At 36.0% G+C, this 20,580-nt stretch overlaps 1 protein-coding gene across 3 annotated transcripts in view; it reads left to right on the top strand.

Moving 5' to 3' along the window:
• Nucleotides 1–20,580, top strand: part of ATP8B4 (ATPase phospholipid transporting 8B4 (putative)) — a 247,568-nt gene that overhangs the window by 146,390 nt on the left and 80,598 nt on the right. For all 3 annotated transcript variants that reach the window (XM_090270585.1, XM_090270584.1, XM_090270583.1), the window contains 3 exons: nt 3,043–3,208; nt 11,432–11,620; nt 20,018–20,133. In XM_090270585.1, the coding sequence (XP_090126711.1) occupies nt 3,043–3,208; nt 11,432–11,620; nt 20,018–20,133 (471 nt within the window). The remainder of the gene's footprint in view (nt 1–3,042; nt 3,209–11,431; nt 11,621–20,017; nt 20,134–20,580) is intronic.

The raw sequence follows: 20,580 nt of genomic DNA, 5'->3' as shown, positions 1-20,580 counted from the left end.
TTTTACCAGAGTTTTTGATCATTGGAAAACTATGTGAAAAACATTATATCAAAATCATTCTAATTTTAATTTCTCTTATTATGAGTGAGGTTGAACATCTTTTTAAACTTTCAGTAGGCTATTGTACAATATACTCTTTCCTGTGAATTTGTGGTTCATAATTTTTTACCCACTTTTTTATTGGATTATCCTCTATCTACAGTTTCTGAGCATAAATGTCACTTGTTCTGTTAAAATTTTTTTCAACCAGCTACACATTATGTTTGTTAATGCTTCATTTAGATACATGCATTGGCATTTGTAAGATACGTCCATCCTCAATGTTTATTTTGAGGGTAATGTTTGCTTTGGTATCGATGTTTTATTTGCTTTTGAAAGAGAATGTTTATTCCTTATTTTAATATCTCATGGGACAATTCATATAACACCAAAATGGTCTGTGCCTTCAAGTTTTTTCACAATCTTCACCTGTAAAGTCATGTAGACCTGGTACTGTTGGGGTGGTAGCCCTTTGATGACATTTTCTTTTCTGTAGTAGTTATCTGTTTAGAATTTCTACCTTTTCTGAAATGGTTTGGAAAACTGTATTTTCTAAAATAGTCTCCAATTTAACAGGATTTTCAGATTTATTTGCAAAGAGTTGAGCAAAGAGATCTCTTATGATTCTTTTAATTTCCTCTTTATTTGTGGCTATTTCTTTTTTTCATTTCTTGTTATTTTTTGTATTTCTTTTCTTTTCTTGATTCTGTTAGAAAGTTTCCCCTTTCTCCCACAAAAAGTACAACTTTTGAAATTATTTATTATTTATATTATTTTTTTCTTGTGTTTTAATCAGTAAGTTCTGCTTTTATCTTTATTAATGCCTTCTTTCTTTACTCCTTAGGTTTCTTTTATTTCCCTTCAACTTTATACATGATGCTTAATATTTATTTTTATTCTTCCCTTTTTAAATAAAATATTTATGGTCATCAATTTTCTCCTGAACACTTCTTTAGTTTTATCACATGAATTCTGGTTTGGAGTTAGTAAAGTATCTTTATTTTTATCATGTCAATTTGAATATTTATGTTGAACCATGAATTTTTAAGAAAGAGTTTTAAAATTTCCAAGTAGTAAAGTTTTTTTCCCTCTAATTTGATTGTGCTTTAAAGAAAGAATATATTTGTATTATTACTACTTTTTAGAATTTATTAGGGTTTTCTTTCTTTTTTTAATTAATTTATTGTTTTTCCATTACAGTTGTCCCATTTTTCCCCCATTGCTCAACCCCCAACCCAGCCCACACCTTCTCCCACAGTCAGTCCCCACCCCGTTGTCCATGTCCATGGGTCATTTATACTAGTTCCTTGACGAGACCCTTTCCTTACTTACCCCTTTTCTCTCTTTCCCCCTCTCCCCTGGTCACTGTTAGTCTGCTCCTTGTTTACATGCCTCTGGTTCAATTTTGCTCATTTGTTTGTGTTGTTCATTAGTTTCCTGTACTAGGTGATATCATATGGTATTTTTCTTTCCTTGCCTAGCTTATTACCCTAAGGATAAGTCTCTCCAGTTCCATCCATGTTGTTGCAAGTAGAGTTCCTTCTTTCTTTCTGTTGCAAAGTACTCCATTGTGTAAATATACCACAGTCTTTTGAACCGCTCATCTACAGAGGGGCACTTAGGCTGTTTTCAGCACTTGGCTATTGTAAACAGCACTGCTATGAACATAGGGGTGCATAGGTTCTTTTGAATTGGGGTTTCAGGATTCTTCAGATATAATCCTAGCAATAGAATTGCTGCATCAAAAGGCAGTTCCATTTTTAGTTCTTTGAGGAAATTCCATACTGTTTGTGGCTTACTATGATCAGTGTTTCAGGGTCCTTAAAAAGAAAGCAAATGTATATTCTGTTTTTAAAGTATAAAATTAGCTAAATGTAATTTAGTTCTATCTTATTAATTATACCACTTAGGTCTTTTGTTTCATTATTTAACTTTTATATATGTTATGTGTTTGAATTAAATAGGTTAATTAAAGTGTTCTGATAATCTCTCTCTAGCTCCTACATAACCTGAAATTTTTGTTTTGTTTTGCTGTTTTGGGGGTACATTGATAGTTATAGTGGTTACATTTTTATTATGAATTATACAATTTAATATCAAGAGTGTTCTCCTTTGACTCATTTAATTCTTCTTGGCCTGAGATATCCCCCTGGGACATTAACTGCTGCCCATGGGAGTGGGTCCAGCTCTTTTCGCATCTTTGCTCTTCCCACCAGTCTCGATGTGGTGTCTACTGTAAACCCTTTGTTACAAAAGTTCCGTTTGGCTAGTCTTTGGTTGGTCATTCAGGTTGATGTTTTTATAGTTTAGTTATAATTCTAGTTTGGTCCTGGGAGGAGTGAGTGTAGGTTTTACCCACAATTTTGGGATCTTATACTACATATTCTTTATTCATTCATCTGTCAATGGACATTTATGTCATTTCTACTTATTGGCTACTGTGAGTAATGCTGCAATGAACATGTGAGTGCAAATATCTCAAGATACTAATTTTAATTTTGTCATTATATTATGCAATATCTCCAGTGAGACCTGAGAAAGTATTCTATAGTCAAACATTATTTTTGCACCAGAAACTATTAATTCACAGTAAATAGGCTAAAACAGTCTATAATTAGATGCATGTCAAACCAGGTCAGATATTGCTGCCAAAATGAGTTGAAGTCAGGTTAGGCTTTGCTATTGAGTAAGTTTTGGGAAAAAAACTTCCAGTTTTCAGGGATTCTCTGTATTTTGAAGTTGGAATAAGCATTTGAGGATCTTTATAGCCATTGGATGTTTTTTTCCCCATATGATTTTGGGAGATTCACTTTTACTGCATGGCTCTGAAATGAAAACATAATATTTAACATTATTGAGGAAACAGAAAGCCACTTTAGTGCCAGACATTTGTGGCTGAAAAATAATATATGCACTAAAAATGCTTAGAGGAAATGTTTTTCAATTTTAAAAGATTACTGTTGAAATGAGGTTTCTAGTTTTGTTGTTGTTATTCTCCCACAGAAAACAAAGCCTATGGATTTCTCGGCCACCCCCCAAAGAAACAAAACATTTCAGTTCTCTGACCACTATCTGATGGAATCCATTAAAGTGGGTGATCCCAAAGTGCATGAATTCCTCCGCGTACTTGCTCTCTGCCACACTGTAATGTCAGAGGAAAACAGTGCAGGTAAGTGAGTGAAAGTGTGTCTGAATGGTGAGCCTTGGTTTTTAAGTCAGCACTGATACTTTTATTTAATATTTTTGGAATTGGAAGGATTTTTTAATTGAAAGTACAGCTTTGCATAAGGAGCTAACCTATCACACTAACTTTTTTCTTTGTATTTATTTATATCCCAGAATGTTTTCCACTTATCTCTCATTATTAACATGCACATATAATAAATGCAGATTACCATCAGGTGCGTGCTTACAACGAATTTTTCCAGTAAGATGGTTGTTTATAGCTCCGAGTTTCTAGAATAGAACAAAATCAGCTGGGTCACTTTAAGATTGGAGCAATGAGTTGGGTAGGTAATGGTGTTAATGAATTAGCTTCTTGTTTCATTCAAGACCAATTTACTTCATTTGCAAGTTAATTTTTCTTTCTACTATTAACTATAGACTAAAAAGTACTACCCAACTAATTTTACTCAAAAGTGAAATATATTTATAATGTAGACTGTATGTACTCATATGTATGTATGTGTGTGGTAGGTATGTATGTATATATATACATACATACACTTGTATGTATTACATATTTTCTTTGTTGGAACTACATCCAACCATGTTTTGCCCTTGATGATGCTGGGTTAACCCATGCCTCTCATTTTTATTGCTGTGAGGATTCATATAATTATATTTATGAATTTAAACTTATCTTTATAATACTAATGTCAATAATTATTTATTACATTTCATCTGAGGATATCACAATACATTCAAGTAAGTTTCTTTTATGTCTGTCTTTGAGCTTATTTACCAAGCTCTTCTATTTTAATTGCAATCTGCTTTTAATGTTATTGTATATTTTTAGATCTCTTTGAAAATATTAATTACACTTAATTTGAAATATTCATTGTTTTCTCTACTATGTCTCATTTTATGGAATGTTATTATTTGAGTTTTGTGTCTAGCTTTTATGTTGTTCTCAAGTGTTTGATGAATTGTGGTTGCCAGTATGTATTTGTGTTTGAGGATCCCTGTTTGCCTCTCGGTTAATGTAGGTTCTGATTACAGTGGCCTGTTTGCCAAGATTGTTGGGGAGAGGCAGAATACACAGCTTGTCATGTAGGTGAGAGATTCCTCCCTTCTGGAGTTCATATGCTACCTAGGGTTAACTTTCTTTTTTCAAATCTAGTGCTGGGCATCTGTGCCAGAACTCGCATTTGAGAGAGATTTGTACTTAAGGTCTGCTGGGAAGAAGACATCAGATTCACCGAGTTCCGTTTTCTCATTTTCTTTTTCTTATCCTTTTGGAATTCTCAAGCTGCTTCAGGCTCTTCTCAGCCTGGTCTCCAGATCCAACAAATCTTTGAGGTTTCCTTAGGTCAATGGTACATTTTGAGTTGAAGAACATTTTCAACATTTTATTTTGGGAACAAATGTTACTGCAGCCTCTTGTTCAGAGTAAGCTCATGGGAGCAGGAGCCCAAGTGGTCCAGGAGTACTGAGTGGAATTCATTAATTTTACCAATGCTCCCCCACCACCACGTCTGCTTTCCTCTTTTTTATGACTCTGAGTTTGGAGAATCTTTGAGGCTTGCTATTGCTTTGGGCTGTGTTTTTCCTATTTCTTCACTGATGAAATCTACTTTTTATCTTTCAGACATTTCTCAAATTTCTGGTTTAATGATAAATATTCATTCTTCTTTTCTATTACCATTTAATTTTTTTCATAAAATGATATAATTAAATGCAACAAAACACAAAGATCTTAAGTGTATTGTTTGATGAGTTTTGACAATTATATATACGTACTCTAAAACCACCATCCTGATCAAGGTACAAAATCTTTTCCATCACTCCGGAAAGATTACTCATGCTTCATTACAGTCTATACCACCAGCCTCCGTCCAGACAACCACTGCTCTGATTTCTATCATCAAAGATGAGTTTTCCTGTTCTTGTACTTCATATAAATGGGATGATCCAATATATATTCTTTTGTGCCTACCTTATTTCACACAATGTAATATTTTTGTTATCCATGTTGTCATATCAATCAATAATAGTTCATTTTTTATTGCTGAGTAATATTGCATTGTTTGAATATACTACGTTTTTTCTTTTCAGTTCTCTGTTCATGCACATTTGGGTTGTTTCCAACTTTAGATTATTATAAGTAAAGCTGCCAAGAAACATTTTTATATCTTTCAAAATATATTTAACAAATTTTTTTTGATAAATACTTAATGGAAATTGCCAGATCATATTGTAGGTATGTTTAATTTTATAAGAAACTTACCAACTATTTAAAAAAAATGGTCATATCATTTTACATTCCTACCATCAGTAATGAGATTGTCAGTTCCTTCATATTCTTGGAAACATTTAGCATTATCACTCTTAAATTTTACATGTTCTACTGGGTGTTGGCTAATATCTCTTCTGCCATATAAAGATATTTTGAAGTGCAGAGAGGTAAATGTATGTGTCCTTTGAACTATTTCTGCCTCTTGCTTTGAGATATCAAATTCTAAAGTGAAGGATTGTATCACTGAGAAGGGGGAAATTATATTTGCTTTTTTTAAAGTATATTTTATTGATTATGTTGTTACAGTAGTTCCAATTTTTTCCCCTTTGCTCCCCTCCACCCAGTACCCCTCTTCCATCCAGCAATCCCACCCACCTTAGTTCATGTCCATGGGTTGTGCATATAAGTTCTTCGGCTTCACCCTTTCCTATATTATTCTTAACTTCCCTGTGTCTATTTTGTACCAATTGATTATGCTTCTTCTTTTTTTTTCAATTGTTTGTTCATTTATTTATTTTATTTTGTTTATTTCTTTATTTATTTTTAGAGAGAGGGGAAAGGAGAAAGAGAGGGAGAGAAACATCACTGTGTAGTTGCCTCTCACTTGCACCCCCAACTGGGGACCTGATGTGCAACCTAGTAATGTGCCCTGACTGGGAATCAAACCAGCGACACTTGGCTCACAGGCCGACGCTCTATCCACTGAGCCACAGCAGCCAGAACTTTTGATTATGCTTCTTAATCCCTGGACCGTATGCTCATTTCTCCCCCTCCCCCCTCCCAGCTGATAACCCTTCATGTGATCCCCATACCTATGATTCTGTTCCTATTCTGGTTTGCTTACTTGGATTTGGTTTTTATTTTTTAGATTCAGTTGTTGATAGTTGTGAGTTTGATGTCATTTTAGTGTTCATAATTTTGATCTTCTTTTCCTTAAGTAAGTCCCTTTGACGTTTCATATAATAATGGCTTGGTGATGATGAGCTCCTTTAGCTCTACCTTGTCTGGGAAGCACTTCATCTGCCCTTCCATTCTAAATGATAGCTTTGCTGGATAGAGTAGTTCTGGTTGCAGGTTGCCTTTCATCATATTGAATACTGCTTGCCAGTCCCTTCCTGCCTGCAAAGTGTCCTCTGAGAAATCAGCTGATAGTCCTATAGGCAAACCCCTGTAGGCAGCTCTCAGCCTCTCTCTTGCTGCCTCCAGGACTCTGTCTTTATCTTTCACCTTTGGCATCTCAATCATGATGCATCCTGGTGTGGTCCCCTCTGGATTCAGCTCACCCGGGACCCTCCGTGCTTCCCGGACCTGTATGTCCATCTCCTTTGCAAAATTTGGGAAGTTTTTCTCATTTTTTTCAATAATTGCTTCCTCATTCTGCACTGGTTGACTTTTTTTTCTTCCTTATGTTCCAAATGATTGACTTGAACCCCAGTTTCCTTCCCTTCACCATTGGTTTTGTGTGGATTTTCCTTCATTTCATTTAGCATAGCCTTCACTTCTTCTCTTATGTGTTTGCCGTACTCAAGCATATCTGTCAAGCCTGTGAGCATCTTTATCACCAGTGTTTTAAAATCTGCGTCTGTTAGGCTATCTCCTTATTGCTTAGTTCTCCCACTGGAACCTTGATCTGTTCCCCTTTTTGGGCCATAAATCTCTGTTTCCTCATTCTGTCAGGTTCTTGTGTTTGTTTGCTTCCATGTCCCAGGTAGAGCTGTCACTTTGTTACGTTGTAAGGGATGGAGCCTTAGGGATTAGTCAGTACAGGGTAACCCATTTCACCATGTTGTGGCGATGTATGTGGGGGAGGGGTCTGAGAGGGAACAATGCTGCCTGCCCAGCACTCGCCACTTTTCCAGGCACCTCTCCCACTTCCGCACCGGACTGACGCCCCTCTAGCTGCTGCCCTGGCTGTCATTCTCAGAGTAGGTGGGTCTGTGGACGTTATAGGACCGTGGGGGCCCCTTAAACAAGTGGACTCTTCTGAGAGACTGGCAGTTTCTGCCTCCACCCCAACCTCCACTGATTTGCACAGTCAGAAGCAATGAGACTTGATTTTCCCCGGTTCTGGGACTGTGAGCTGTGAGATCTGGTGAGGAGCTGTGAGCGCTCCCCAGGTGTCCCTCCTGACTTTTTAAAACCTGTGACTGCGCTTTCCGCTGGCCAGCCGCTGCTGCCGCCACCACACTGCATCCTCTCCACCCCAGCTCTGCCCCTCCTACCTGTCTGGATGAGTATTTCTTCTTTATATCTTTGTTTGTTAGACTTCCATGCAGCTTGATTTTCTGGAACTTCTGGTTGTCTCCAGTTTTGAAGTAGTTGTATTCCTTCTTAGTGGTGAAGGGAGACCCAGTGTGTCTGTCTATGCCTCCATCTTGGCCAGGATATTTGCTTTTCTTTTAAAGCTTTATTTATAAGATAGATAACTTAAGTGCATATATGTTAAAGTACATTGAAAAAAATATCAATTTTTTAAATATAAATGTTAGTTATGCAAAAGAATAGAGCCTAAATGTAACAAACTTAAAACTGTAATTATTGTATAATTTATAGCTGAGGGTGTTGCTATTATTTTATTTATTTTTAAGTATATTTTTTATATAATCTTATATTTATTATATCAGTTTCAGATGTAAACTATAGTGATTTAACATTTTTATAGCTTACAATATGAACACCTCACTAATTTGAGTAATCATCTGTCACTGTGTAAACTTACCACAATGTTAGTGGCTATATTCCCCTTCCCTTTTTCATCCATTACCTCCACTCCTCCTGCTGGTAGCCATCCCTTTGGTCTGTCTTCTATGGGTCTGTCTTCATTTTGTTCTGTTTGTTTGCTTACTTATTTTTATATCCCACATATAAGTAAAGCCCATATAGTATTTGTCTTTCTCTGCCTGACTTATTTCACTTAGACTAATACTCTCTAGATCCTGCCATGTTATTGCAAATGGAAAAATTTTTGTTCTTTTTCACTGCTGCATACAATATCTTTTTTTTCATCTATCAATGGCTTTTATTGTAAGTATATATTATTTGTTTCATGGAGAAATAACTTGGAGAAGTTTGTATTCTCATTCCCTTTGCCTGGATGAAATTTCAGAAGCAGAAAAGTGGAAAGTATAAGTGCTCCAGTAGGCTTTTTTTTATATTTTAGTGGATGACAGAGAGATAAAAAATTAATAATTTTTCTTATCAATTACCTTATTATATCTGTCCTTTAAAATTTGTTAAGCCTTGCTTAATGGTCTAGTATGTATTCAATTTCCATAAATGTTTCATATGTGCTTGAAATGAATGTATATTCTACAGTTATTGGATACTGGGTTCTAAATATATCCATTCAATAATGTTTATTAATTATATTGTTCAATATTATATCTCTGGATTATTTTGACTATTTGGTTTCTCAATTAATGAGAGTATGCTAAAATTATCAACTATAATGGTACATTTGTCTATTTCTATTTGTAATTTTGTCAGTGTTTGCTTTGTATGTTTTAATGTTATGTTATTAATTAGATACTAGACTTATGTGTTCTTGAAAACTACATTTAATATACATATATAGATCTTCTTTATCTCTAGTAATATTTTGCCTTAAAGTTTATTTTGTTTGACATTAATATTGTTATAGATGTTTTCTCTTTGCTAATATTTGCATTATTTACCTTTTATGACTTTCTTCTGCTAATCTTTTTCTTTATGCTTTAGACACCTCTTGTGACAATTTTAATATGAACCAGCATGTCTGCCATCTAAAAATATCTAGTTTGACAAAACAAAAGGTTAAGTGAAACATTTAGTCCATTTACCTTTATTGATTATTGATATATTTAGATATTAAATATATAATTATTAATATATTTATATCTATTTCTACCATTTTATTTTATATGTTATATTAGTCCCACTTCTGTTTTTATTTTCTTCAATTTTTGTCTTATAGATTTAGTTCATTTTTACTTCTGCTGCTTTGGAAATAATATATCCCTATTAGTATTTTTAATGGTTAGTCTAGAAATTTTTGCATAATTAACTTGTCAAAACCTAAACCTTCTTTTGAACAAAGCAAGGATCTTAAAACACTTCAATGCTAATCAACCTTGTCTGATTTATATAGTATAGTATTCTCATGTGTCTCCTTTTCTAATATTGCAAGATATTATTTTTATTGTTTTAATGGTCAATGTTTGCTTAGATTTATTCATGTACTCACTAATTTCCATGTTCTTCAATGTTTGTCCCACCTCTGGTCTTCTGTTTACTGAAAGTGTATTCTTTATAATTTTTTTTAGGGAGAGCTTACTGGTAGCAAACTCTCAAAAACTGTTTGAAAAAACTTTGTTTCATTCTTTGTCTTGAAAGGTGTTTTGCTGTGTGTGGAAATTTAAGATGACAATTTTCTCTCAGTATATTAAAGATATTCTACTGTATTCTGGCTGCTATTTCTATTACTGTATACTTAGCTGTAAGTTTAGTTGTGGCTTGAAGGTAATTGTTCTTTTCTTCCTCGCTACTTTTAAGATTCTTCTTTTTCAATTTTCTTAGTATAGGTATGACATTTTTAAAAAATTGCATTACTTAGGATCATTGACATTCTTGAATCTAAAGAATGTCATTTTTTATCACTTATGAAATTTCCTCAGCTCATATTTTTTCAAATATTGCCTCTTACTAATTTTTTCTTCTCAGATCTTCAATCTTAGATATCGTCACTCTATTCTCTATGTCTTTTAACAAGTCTCTCATTTTTCCATTTTTTCCTCCCTCTGGGATATATTCTGAAACTTTATTTTTTCAGTACACTAATTATTTTTCTACTTGTATCTAATCTGCAGATTTTATTTTTAATTTCTACAGGATCTTTAACTCTTTTTCAAATCTGTTTAATTTCACACCTCTCTTTTATTTTTGAAAATCTATTAAATATTTGTATATGCTATTTCTGATAATTCCAATATAGGGGCAACCAATGGTAACTTTCCGTGTGAATCATTTTACCCTTTCCAGTTGTGGATATGTAGGTGCTTTATTTGTTTTTAAGAAAAGGAATCACAGTATATACATTAATATGCAACTTGTTTTCTTAACAATTTATCATGCCCATCACTTTAAATCAGTAACTATGGATCTAGCTCTGACTACTTTTTAAAATTTATTTTTACATACAAAGATAATATACTAATTTTATATAGAAGGGCTTGCTTTATACATATCGTTTCTTAAAGTGTATTTTTATTTATTTTTTCATTCTTTTTCTCTCTTGTCCCTTCTTACCCTTAACACAACACATACACAATATCAAGTGTCAAGGATTAACACCAGGTTTAATTCTTTTAATTTCAGTGGATTACTTACATACCTTCTCATAGAAAGGTCTCTAGTGGCAGACTGAGTGGAATTGGGAATATCCACTCCATTATTCTTTGATGTGTGATTTTGCAAAAATCACAACCTCTCAGTCATAAGTTTCACCACTATAAATGCAAATAATACTTTTAATAATCCCTGTCTCAAAGGCTTGCCATGAGAATATGTGAATTAATATATATTAAGGGCTTTAGCATATAAAACCTCCATGGCACATCTGTTGTTTACTGAAAATACAAAGGTATGGTCTCTGACCTAAGCAACTTCCAGCATAGTGGAAAGGTGACTCAGTACTTTTTAAAAATTAGATGACAAGGGCTACTCTGTTGGTATGCATATCCCCCAGGATAAGCACCTGGTCCAGCTGGTTGGTGAGTGGAAAATGTCTGATTCCTAGAGCTGCCATTGGAATTGAGTGTTGAAGAATGAGTTGGAGTTGGTACTGGCATTCTATGAATGTTAGCTATTATTTCTAGTATTAATACATTTGTTTCTTTTCTTTTTTAAAAACATACTTTCTTGGTTGATGTTTAATCCACTTATTTCTTCTCCTTTTAGGAGAGCTGATTTATCAAGTTCAATCACCTGATGAAGGGGCTCTAGTGACTGCTGTAAGAAATTTGGGGTTCATTTTTAAATCTCGGACCCCAGAGACAATAACAATAGAAGAACTTGGAACGCTGGTTACTTATCAATTGCTTGCCTTTTTGGATTTCAACAATACCAGAAAAAGAATGTCTGTCATAGGTATGGAATGTGGTTGTGATTATTTTTAATCTTAGATAGTATAATACTATTGTTATTGATGCTTCTCAAGGATGATTTCATTCTTGGTTATAGGCTGAGAATTGTGATATTTTTGTAACTTTATAAACTTCTGTCATCCTCAAATTAGCCTCAACACTGTAGTAATAAGAATAACTAACATTTATCAAATACTTATGTGTCCAGCACTGTTCTACATGCTCTGCATGAATTAGCTGATTTAATTGTCACAAAAAAACTGTACTGTATTTTTATGACCATTTTAAAGATAACAAACTGAAACACAGAGAAATTGAGTAACTTGACCAAGGTCACATAACTTGAACTGAAAGAGCTGAAATTCAAATCGAGGAGGTCTGATTGCCAGGCCCATTCATTTCATCACTACACAACACTGGCTTAGAATGAGTTCCTAAATTCCTTGGCACGTACAACTTGTGGTCGATATTGTTGTTTTGTGAGCATCATCATCAGCTTCCTCATTATCATACATTCATTCTGTTTAGCTTCATTGCTGGAGATGATCACCTGAGATTGTAGTTAGCACCACAGCAAATGAAGCTTTTTTAACTCTGCGCTAACCCTTAGTGTTGCTTTAATGTCCTTCTCATCCTTACTTTGCTCCTGTTTCCAGTCCTTAGAACAGATCTTCTAAGCTTTATCCTTTCCTCAAGTCCTCAACTGTGTCATGATCTCCTTCACTCTTTGAAACTAAAGTCATCTTCTGTTTCTCTAAAAAAATAGAGGCCTTCAGAAATGTGCACCCTCACCTTACACTTTTCCCCATCCTCCTCCTCCATCCCCAAGCTGTAACTTTACTCATTCTTTTTTCTGCTCTTGTTTCTTTTCAAAGCCACAGGTTCTACCTGGTCCCTTTCCTTCCTGTGTCTTTGATTTCTTCTTTATTACTGGTTTTTCCTTTCAGCCCACAACTCTATTTTTACCCTATTTCTTTAAAGATATTTTTTATGTTCTGACCTCACAGATTTTGCCACTCCATTTTCTTCTTTTCATCACAACCTAATTTTTCAACGTCAGTGTCAGTGTTTGCTCCTCACCTTTATTTCTGTTTCCAGCTTATTAGGGCGAGGCTTCTGCTTCCACTACTGAAGAAGAATGCTTCCTCGTAAGTTTCCGATCCCTTCATAACTTTCCCATGCAGTTGCCTTCCTTTATCTACCTATCTATCCATCTATCGTCTATCTCTCATCTATCGATCCATCTATATATCTATCTTATCATCTATGTATCTACCTACTTACCTACCTACCTGTCTACCTTTTTAAATTTTGTAATATTGAGACTGTTGACCTTCTCTCATAACTCTTCTCTTTTGGCTTCTGCAGCCTCACTGGCTCTGGTTCTTCTCTTCTCCCCTCTTTTCTTTCTCCAGCTCCTTTGCTGACTATTCTCTATCCTACTCTTCATTGTTGGTGTCCTTTTCACCTCTTACTTTCTGTTCTTTTTTTTGGATAATCTTGGCCACTCACAGGACTGTAGCTATTGCCTAGATTTTGTGTCCTTCCTGTATGATTCTTCAGCTTTAATCTCTCTCTGAGGTCCATAAATATTTTCAGTCTTCTCCTGGATTCTGCTACTGGGTTGTATGATGGTTACCTCAGCTTTTTTATGTCTAATATAAAACTTTCTTTCACAAGTATTGCTCTTTCTTGTAGCCCTTATTAAAATTGTTAACAATTTTACTGTAACCCTTGTTAAAATTGTTAACAACTTTTTACCATATGCCTGTCAGTAAACTGAATACTTTCCAATTAATTATTTTATTAGATCTTGCAGTAGTATGTTACTCCATTTAGAAGATGAGAAAATTAAAGCTCAGAGATTTTAAATAAATACTAAAGATTTTCACACATCTGTCACATGACTTGTCACACAGCTGGTAAGACTTAGAGCAAATCCTTGAATTTAGGTCTCTCTTTCTCCAAAGTCTGGCCTCTTAACCACTATTGTAGCTCACTTGCTTTTGACACTCAACTCCTTTATGCCTCTAGGCTAGTGGTTCTCAAGCTTTAGCTTCCATCAGAACCACCAGAAATAGCCTTTTAAAACAGATTGCCAGTCCTCAGTCCCAGATTTCTGATTCAGTAGGTCATGGTAGGGCCTAAAAATTTACATCTAATAAGCTCCCACATTATCTAATACTAATACTGCTGGTCAGGGGGCCATAGTTTAGGGATGACTTCCCTGGACTAATAGATCATCAACTATTACTCATTATATTCCCTGGAGCTGTTTGGAGAATTTCTCAAACCTGTCTCCTTCTCTTGCCCTGTCTATAGAATCCTCAGTAGTCACCCTGTTTCTAAGTTGTTCCTTCTCAGGCATTATAGTAAACTTCCTAAAGATGTCCCCCAAGCCCCTTTTTATTGTAAAGCCTTCTTTCCATTTCTCTTAATTTTCAGTACCATCGCTTTAGTTAATGCTTTCATCATTGCTTGCTTGTATCATTGCAATATCTTTGAAATTGTCCCTTGAAATAATCCCTTATGCTGACACTAGGGCATTCTTACTAAAACACCAGGCTGACTTTGCAATCACCTTCTTAAAAAACCTTGGCGACTTCCTAGAACTTAAAGGATAAGGTCCTTAGGGTGACAGTCAAGATTATTCACAAGTTGGCCACAATTTGTCTGTTCTTCCACTTCCCCAAATATTGAACTCCAAGTCAGCTGACCCCACCATTCCCGGCATACATTGTACACTTCCACATCCTTTGCATGTGCTATTTACCCTGCCTAGAACTCTCTTTTCCTCATTTCTTTCTTTAAAAACTCCTACTTGCCTTGGTAATGTCTAATTCAAATGTCACCTGTTTTCTCAATTCTTTTCCTACTCTCCAAATAACTGTATTCTCCTTTGTTCTCCTGAACCCCTTGTTCTTAACATGAGTGTGATACCACTTCCGTGATTTTCCCAATCGTTAGAGCATGTACTACTTGAAGGCAGGTGCTATGCCTTAGACTTCTTAAACTGCTCAGGACCAAACACAGAGCTTGGTACACAGTAAGTGTTCTGTAAGTGTTTTTCAAGTATAATTTAACCCTATATGTTATGACTTACAAATATCCTGATCCTCATATTAAATCAATTTCTACTGTAGAAAACATGTGCATATATGTAATTGTAGGGTTTTGGTCTTTGACTACTGGAAACTAGCTCTGGGAGATTGTTCTCACCAGGTTAAAACCAAACATCATCTGTGGATGTTTATTTTTATATTTTTGACAACAGGCTATAGGCAGTCATCACTGATGTTGCCGATATGCTGCTCTAAGTGTCAACCTGATGTTGTATCAGCAGGGGCTATCTCCTATTTACAACTTAAGGGGAGGTGTTATTGGTGTTGAGTTGGCCCACAACTAGCTTTGAGGGTGTTGACAAAAGCCAAAGATTGCTACACAGGGAAACTTTTGGCTTTCCCCCAGCATCAGTCACCATTTCAGGCTATGGAGAAATCACAGCCTAACCACAAACATCAGATGTTTGCCTTAATAGATCCCATATGAAGAAAGGTAATGTTCCACCACAAAATGCATACAGGCTTGAGGGCTCTATTTTGGTTCTGTTTGGTTTTTAATCTGGCTGAGTTTGAAAGAAGGACCCCATGAGAGTAGAAGAGTCTCTTTTTGATAACAAGGCAAAAAACAATGCTAGTCTCATGATTGTCACATGTTTGGTCCGTGGGGACAACACCCTGATGTGAATCTGCTATACTGCTTCTTCTCCTCTCTCTCTTCATCCTCCTTTTTCTTCTCCTTCCATTTTGCCTATTATTTATTGAATCATGAATGTATACCAGTAGAATTCCCATTTTGGAGTAAAATCCCTGATTTAATTTGAAGCTATGTAAATAAAAATAGATTTCCATAAAGGATTATGTAAGAGGGTTTAGAATCTACTATATTGAAAAACATGCAAATTTTATTATATAGTTTTAGAAGCACAAATTCTACTAATTATGTAAATTAAAATGCAGAGATAATATTCAAAGATAATTATTAATAGAGGCAAATCGCAGGTGATCATTAAAGAAGAATAAATTATAATAGCTCTTTGAAAAGTCCTGACAAGATCCTTATATGACTGTTTAATGATTATCAAATTACAAATCACACTGCCGTGTCAGGCATTTCTCTGTATGAATGTATGAACAGCCACCCCACTGAGATATGGCAAAACAGAATTATTCATCACACTTCAGTATTGCTATTGCATTTACTCTTACAGCACAAACCTGTAACTATTTCTGACCTTTTTCTTTCCCTTATGTCACAAAGGCATAGCTGCTGCTTTCAATGAGTTTTTCATAATTATAATTCAACTCAAGCAAATATTTATTAAGTGCTTCCATGTACCAGAGACTTGAAGCTAAGGAGAAGATGGAATTGAAAGATGTTCTGTATGGTAGTATTGAGGGGTAGGAAATAGGCTGGAAAGGGCCAGATCTTGAAGATTTCTATTGATGCCATGTTAAGGAATCCACACCTGATCTAAGGTTAGAGGGAAGCTATTGCAAGATCCCAAGCAGTAGTGGGAAGATGATTCTGTCTGGATTACAGAAGAGTCTGGGGGAAGCAGAGAGAAAGTCATGACTTCAGTTGGATGTATGGATTTAAAGGGGGAAGAGCTTTGAATGATGGCCAGACATCTGATTTGGAGGCTGAGTGAATGGTGAATCTGGTTATTGAGACTGGGGACGTAGGAGGAGTAGTAGTTACTGAAGAAAGATGATTTGTCCATTAAAGGGACTAATGCTAGGTTAAGAGAAGGCATCAGAGAAGGAAATTTTTTATTGAATCAGAAAGTTATAGAGTTGAAAAGGACCTTAAAGGTTAGAATTTTAAAAACATCTCCATTTCACATGTAGAAACTGAGACAAGAGATGGTAAGAAATTTGCATAAATCATAATGGGTTTGTGATTTCCCTAGACAAGTGGTTCTCAATGTGGTCTGCGAGGTCCTAGGAAACATTGAGTGTTTTTCAGAGGATGCACAAGTCCAGCCATTGTTAATGTAACAAGAATGGTTTTCATGACATTGATGTAACCTGGCAGCCAAGGAGAGTGGACTGGAATGTGCATGCGTGAACAATGACGACTTCACTGTACTAGTCAGTGGGAGACAATAGGCACCCTTGAGTGAGCATATGTACTTTATGGCTGTCACATTCAAAATGACTGAGTAAGTAGAGCAACAATCTGCATCAAATTTTGAGTTAAGCTTAAACATTCATCTGTGGAAACTATTCAGATTATTCAGAAGGCCACAGCTATGGGCAACTGGTGATTGGCAGCTTCATTATAGCAATGCACCCACTCATGCATCATGTCTCTTGCAGAATTTTTTGGCAAAACATCAAATCACCCCGGTGACTCAGTCCCCCTATAGCCCAGATTTGGTGCCCTTCAATTTCTGGCCTTTCCCAAAACTAATATCACCTTTGAAAGGGAAGATATTTCAGACCATCAATTGTCAGGGTAGCCTTGCTCTGAGAAGCCACCCGGACACCACTGTGGAATAAGGCAATGGGTTTATTGAGGGAAGAATGGGAAAGGAGGGTGGAAGGGAGAGGCAGCTCCCAGACCAACTCAAGGGCCCATAAGAGCAAGGGAAATGGAGAGCAAGGGAACAGGGAATGGAGACTAGGAATTCCTGGTCCTCCTCGTGGGCCCATAGGAGGACTCTTCTGCAGGCACTTTTTTTATACTTGTCAACCACACATTTTGGTGAAGGTGAGTTTGCTTATTAACATGTTCAGCAGGTCGTTTACATTTCATTGCTTCCCCCCCCCCACCAGGTTAGTTAACATATTGGATAGGTCCATTACCATTTCCCCTGAGAATGGTTTCAGTCCATCAGTGTATCTTTTGGGAACTGCTAAGTCCATCAGCATATCCTTTGGGAACAGCTAAGTCCAGGGCCAGGTTGATTAGCATATACAGTATTCCCTCACTTATCACAGGTATTATGTTTCAGACCACCCCCCATGAAATAGGAACCTTAAATTTATTCTATACTCTTAAACCTATGTAACTTTAACAATATACATATACAGTACCAAAAAATCCCATGATGTAGTGAAAAATCTGCGATAAATAATTAAATATAACATTTAAAAAAATCCCAGGATACAGTGAGGCCACAATAAGTGAACCACGATATAGTGAGGGACTACTGTACCAAAAGTCCAGGTGTGCATTCTAGCTGCCTCCATGTTCTGACATCAGTGAGACTCAGGAAGATACGACAGGGCTGCTGATGGTGATTGGGAGAACTTTGTGAGGTCCCAAGCTGCCTACTCTGAAGGGGACTGAGGTGTCATTGTCCAATATACAATGTTTCTTATACCTTGTATCTTCTTCAATAAATGCCTCCATCTTTCATATTATATGGATGGATACTTTCTGGACAGACCTCATATCAGATATATATATCCTCACCCAAGGACATTTCTCACTGCTTTTTAGAGAGAGAGGAAGGGACAGAAGATGGGAGAGAGAGAAACATTGATGTGGAAGACAAACACTGATTGGCTGCCTCCCATATGCACCTGGACCAGGGATCTTATGTGCCAGGATGGGGGATAAAACCTGCAACCCTTCAGTTATCGCAGCCGTTCGGTTATCAGACGACATTCCTACCAACTGAGCCACACTGGCCAGAGCCAAAAAAATTTTTTAATACTAATGTTATGTATCTTTTTCATTCTTTTTTCTCATGAGTATACTGTGGAGCTTTACAAAAGCCACATGCTCTGTAGTATCACAACAGATTGAATGCAGAAACAGATATGAAATCCTGTCTTTTATTAAGCCAGACATTAAAGGGACATGTAATCATGTAAAACAATGCCACTCCCCAAACTAAATTTTATTGTCTGGAAAAATATTGTTATATTTCATAGAAATGTTATTTATGTTAATACAATATATAATAGGTTTATTATTATAATAATTATCATCATAGTACTATTATATAGTAAGGTAATATTATAGTATATAATAATTATTATAGTAATATATAGTATATATGTAATATATAATAATATTATCTATAATATTGTTATAAAACAATACAATTTCTCAGTTTTAATTTCTAATATGGTAAATATTGATAGAATCTGCATAACAAAGTCTTTGGAGTTCTCATGAAGTTTTAAGAGTGTAAACGGGTTTTGAGACCCAAAAGTTTCAGAATGGATGTCCTTGTCTGGACCATCAAAAAAAGGTCATAGAGAAGTCACACTGGCAATATATACTTTGCTTTTATATTTCTGGTGATATGAGGGAGAAAATATGGGGGAAACTATTAAATTCAATTGTTATAGGAATAAGACAAGGCCTTTCCTAGGGATAAATGTCCCCCTCCCTCCACTTGAACAATTAGATAAATTGCATATTTTCTCTCCTTTTCCCTTAATGTGGGCAATTAGAGCTAGAGTACAAGAAAAACTGCATGAGTTATGGCAACTAGGAAACTGACCAAGGATCTTAGGAGAGATGATGAACCTAGACAAGACCCAGTACAAAAAAGTTTCCAGGGTACATTAGATTAAGTGTTAAGTGTTAATGAAGTAGGCCAAGTATTCTGTGGTTTAAAAAAAAAAAACTTGTCTGACAGTAAATGACAGTAACATGTGGGATATCTAGGGGAAGGCTTGGGGACTGGAGCTGAGAGGAGCCTAAGGAAGCCTGCCATTCGTAAACCTTGGCAGGCAGGTTAAAAACACAGCCGTACTAATATAGACTTCCAGTGAGAAGAAGGCAGAAATTTTAATTTTGAAAGCCCTCTGTGAGGCATGCTTCCCGCCAGGATTGTGGCTCAAGAATGAACCACCAAGAATGAAAGGGTTTTTCCAAGGAGTAAAGGGGGTAAAGAAGTTTGTTAGCAAAGGCTGAGAACTAATGCAAAAACCATTGCTTTGAATGGCTTGAATTTCATATGGAGATCATTTAGCATATCATTGATAGTTAATTCTTATAGCAGGTTTTGAGTTTCACACCAGGAGACAGGCAAATAAAGTTCTCAATTCTATTCAAACAGACTTAATTTAAATGTATCAACCCTTCAGAAATAGTAGCAAGGAAAATAGGAAAGTCATACTCATCAGAATAAAAACACTGTTTCTGAGTTTGGGAAATCAAAGGATTCCAGTAGATGAAATATTTCAAAGTTAAAAAAATAGGAATAAAGCCAAGTGACTTAGGTAGTGACCTTCTAACCAAAGACACTGAATATTTTACTACTGGGTAAAACATTATGCCCATTTCCAAATTGCCTGGCTAGAGCCCTGGGAGAGCCAAGTTTTGACAGATTTTATTGATTATAATCTACTTTCCAAACTTTTTTTCTTTTCAGTTAGAAACCCGGAAGGACAGATAAAGCTTTATTCCAAAGGAGCAGACACTATTCTGTTTGAAAAACTTCATCCATCCAATGAAGACCTTCTGACTTTGACGTCAGACCATATCAGTGTAAGTGCCTCTGTCTAAGGTTAGCACAATGGCCCTTTGGCCACTTTCTCTGGTTAGGTCTTATTTTAAAAACATCAGCTACATGATCTGACTTCTGAAATAAAAAACATGTGGAGAGTGTTTCCACAGGAAACTGTGCCAGTAAGTATCTGGAAACTGGCACAGGGACCCACCCCCTGCCCTGCTGAGAGTCTGGTTGGTCTCACCGCAGGTGGATTAACACACAGCAGCTGAGAAGTAGCCACTGAATGTGGGCTCCTGAACTCCAGCCAGGAGAAGGCTTGGGGCACCTATTGGAGACCCCGTAGTTTGGGGCTGCCTCCTTCGGAGACTGGACTGGTTCATGGAAGAACAGCTGGACAGCTGCTTTCACCTGAGTTCCAAGGAGTCTGGCACCCACAGAATCTCTTATGATCATCCCCAGTGGAAATCTTAGGGTTGTGTTTA

This window comes from Furipterus horrens, unplaced genomic scaffold, assembly GCF_987537825.1.
Source record: "Furipterus horrens unplaced genomic scaffold, mFurHor1.1.pri manual_scaffold_3, whole genome shotgun sequence".
NCBI lineage: Eukaryota > Metazoa > Chordata > Mammalia > Chiroptera > Furipteridae > Furipterus > Furipterus horrens.
The sequence above is the reverse complement of the archived record's forward strand: the minus strand, read 5'-3'. Positions and strand labels throughout refer to the sequence as shown.